We start from the raw sequence: 3,749 nt of genomic DNA on the forward strand, positions 1-3,749 counted from the left end.
ATTCAGATATCAGATAAAATTTTCAGCACAACATTGTTTACAACAATAGAGATTTGGGAGAGAGAGGAAAATATAATTAGATGAATCCAAAACTTTTTTCAGTCATGTGAACCCATGATTCTCAATGAAAAACTTATATTCCCCTTGAGATAGAGCTTTAGGGTAGTGTTGCATGGGACTTGTGCTGGCAGAATTTTAATTAATTTCATGAAGGAAGGGAAGATTACAAGCCTTTCTATAGCATCTGTGATACTCCAAGCACTGTGCTAAGTGTTTTACATATGGCACTTCATTGGATCCTCACAACTCTGCAATTTAAGTGCTGTTATTTTTTCATATTTCTGTTTTCCATTTCTTTTCTGTTTTACACTTGAAGAAACTGAGGCAAGCAGCAAGTGAGTAACTTGCTGAGAGTCATATAGCTAGCATCCCAGACTGGATTTGAAAGAAGCACAAATGCAAGATGTATTAAGTATGAAGGTGGCACTACATTATGAGAGGCATTTATGATGTAGTATGACTAAATAGAGATTCAAATATTGACAAATTGGAATGATTAATTAGATCTATTAAGATAACATTTCAAAGAGATAGATAGAAAATTAATTTTTGTTCAAAGTTGAGAAGCAGAGAGTTTTGGGTTGATGTCATTTAGTATTATTTCTTCTGAAAAAAAGTTATCAAATTTTTCTAAATGCAAGTATGAATTATGACCATAGAAATATCCATAACCAGCATTATAGCTATATAGTTTAATCAGCCAGAGAAGCAGATGAGTATGAATTCATATTGTGAAAAGCATTTTGCCCAAATCAATGTGGATATATTTCCTTCTGTGCTAATATCAGGCTAGACGAAATGGACAATCTCATAAAACCTGCTGTTTGTTGTTTTTGTTCAGTCCTTCAGTCATGGCTGACTCTTTATGATCACATGGACCAGAGTATGCCAAGTCCTTCTCCTGAAGTCCCTCCAAGCTCATGTTTATTGATTCCATGACACTCTTTATCCATCTCATCCTATGCTATCCCCATTTCCATTTGCCCTTAATTTATTCCAAAATCAGAGTCTTTTCCAATAAATCCTGTGTTCTAATTATGTGGCCTAAGTATTCAAGCTTCAGTATTTGTCCTTCCAATGAACAGTCTGAATTAATTTCTTCAATTATTGACTGATTTGATCTCCTTTCTATTCAAGGGATTCTCAAAATTCTTCCTCAGCACTGCAGTTTGAATGTTGATTCTGCAGCCAACACTCAGCTCTTTTTGGAAATGGCTTGTTGTCTTTAGCCATATATAAAGGTTTTCAAGATCTTGACCTGAAACAGTAGTCACTTTTCAGTGTGTATTGAGTTATCGTTTGCTTTCCAAGGTAATGTGGTCCTTGTCTGAATGGCTCATGTATCATGTGCCTATTGGTGAGGGTAAAAAATCTTTCTTATTTAAAATAATCTTCATCCTGGGCTCTGGAAGCCCCAATGGATTGGTCTAGATGATCTTCAATTTTCCCATCTACTTCCCAATATTTGGTTTTGTGGTTCTCTGTGTATTTGGCATGATCTGGATGTAGCACTTGAGCCTTTTATTACTTGGAGAAAGCAACAGAATTCCCAAGGGACATGAGTCTCACTACTGATCAACACAAAAGGACTGACTACAGGAAAAGACATGGAAAGAGTCATTGGGACATAGAACAGCCAAGGCCTATGTACTTCAGAAAAAGATGCATAAATAGTAAGGACTGAACATGCTGAGTTGGAGAAGAAAAAGGTGCTCACCAGCAACAAAATGGCTTTAGTAGCTCTAATCTCAGGGGAGACTCTGGGGGAGGAGTTGGTGCTATGAATGTGCTGGACTTGCTGGTGATGTTGGTACAAGAGAAACACCATGTATCCACTAGTAACAGCCATTAAAACCACAAACACAGAATCATAAAAAGACCTCCAGAGTTGAAGTTTTAGTGAATTCATGGCATATGGGTCAACAGAGCAAAACCATTGTTTGTCTCTGCTTTTAATCTTTGTGCTATTCTGTCTTAGTCCAGTTGTATACACAAGAACAGCAACATCCATTAAGAGATTGAGGATCCAACATAAAACACAGCAGGGAATGATGGCCTTTGGGGACTTAACTTTTAGGTCTACCCACCATCGGGTACTGGGGCTGATGGCAATAGCCTGGAAGCAACTAAGGAGGCAGGTACTGCAGAGAGAAAACCCCCGGCATACTCTCTGTAGATAAGCTATGATTTTACACTCAGCATCACTGAGAAAATTATTGAGCTCCCAAGAAAATATTACTATGGGGACTCCCCTAGAAAGAAGAAAAATGGCATTAGCAAAGCATAGTTGGATAAAAATTAGGTTTATGCATCTGGGCTTCTTTTGAGAGATGAAATGAAAAATGAAATGGTAAATGAGGAAAAAGTTTCCTAGGAATCCAATTAGGGTCTGCATCAGAGAGACAGTCCCGATGGCTTCATAATGGATATTCATTCCTTAGAAGATTTTGTTAGTAGAACTGCTCCCCAATCCAACATGACCTGGGAAAGAAAAAATGCAATTCTGACTATCCCAGGCTGAGCTTCCTGATGAGATTCCACAATTTCCTTATTTTTCCCTTAAGAAGCAAAAATTCTACCAAGTTAAGTTAGGTATAGACCCATTTTAGAAAACACTTTCCTTCTAGAACTTCTTGGAAGTCAATGATGCAAATATGATTTCACCCACATTGTAGATACTTCAAAAACTGTCAAATCAAGGATGCTGAAACTCCCAGATGCTTCCTGGCTGTCACAGTTTCACGCAACTAGTAAGTATTGGAGAAAGAACTGAAAATGAACCCTCTTAATCCAATCCTAGTTCTCCCTCTTCTGTGATTTGTGCTTTTAGCTTTGGATAAGGTCCTGGGGATGAGGTTGGGAGATGATACAGTAGTGCTAAGTCCTTGATGTCAAGGAACCTGATCCATTATGAGAGGCACATGGATAGGGATATAACATAAAATTTCAAATAGTTCATGAGGTAATCTTTCTCCTCTGTTGACACAATATTGCAGACATTGACAAACAATGAATTCTCTTGTTGCTTGCCATTTTTCTTATGTACTCATAGGTGTATGTGTATATGTGTGTGTGTATGTGGGGGAGATATATCTCTCTCCCCATATATATACACACACACAAACATATATATAAATATATATATATATATTATATATATACATACACACACATATATACATATATATGTATATTTGTCTGTCAGTGTGTATGGGGAGATATATTACACCTATGTGTACAATATATACATAGAGTGTGTATATGTTATATACACATATGTACACATATGTGTATGTATTATACACATATGTATTATATACCCACACACAGCCACTAAACCACTATTGAAATCTTAGACTATATTCAAAGAGGTGTAGGGTGTAGGACCAGGAAGGTAAGAACCCCAATATTTTCTTTCCTGGTCAGACCACAGCTTGAATGTCTTACTAATTTCTGTGGATATTTTAGAAGGGCATTGATAACCTTGAGAGAAGCTGAAGCAGGGAAATAGCATGTTGAAAGGCCTAGGGAACATATGACAATGGACAATGACAGCTGCCGTGGCAGTGTGTTGCAATATTGATTGATGGATCTAGAGTTAGGGAAATGGGTTCTAACTGATCCCTGGAAATTATTATCTACTCATCCTTGGGGAATCCATTTAGATTCTCCATGTGGCAGTCTTATAG

At 37.2% G+C, this 3,749-nt stretch overlaps 1 protein-coding gene across 1 annotated transcript; it reads right to left on the bottom strand.

The window, feature by feature from the left end:
• Positions 1-1,498: 1,498 nt before the first annotated feature.
• Positions 1,499-2,494, bottom strand: LOC118854985 (vomeronasal type-1 receptor 3-like). Its single transcript, XM_036765141.1, has one exon. The coding sequence runs from the start codon at positions 2,492-2,494 to the stop codon at positions 1,499-1,501; it is 996 nt and encodes a 331-aa protein (XP_036621036.1).
• Between the last annotated feature and the right edge of the window lie 1,255 nt (positions 2,495-3,749).

This window comes from Trichosurus vulpecula, chromosome 6 (genome assembly GCF_011100635.1).
Source record: "Trichosurus vulpecula isolate mTriVul1 chromosome 6, mTriVul1.pri, whole genome shotgun sequence".
NCBI lineage: Eukaryota > Metazoa > Chordata > Mammalia > Diprotodontia > Phalangeridae > Trichosurus > Trichosurus vulpecula.

Excerpts from the sequence above, each read along its gene's own strand:
- LOC118854985 (XM_036765141.1), bottom strand. The coding sequence starts at position 2,494 with ATGAATATCCATTATGAAGCCATCGGGACTGTCTCTCTGATGCAGACC.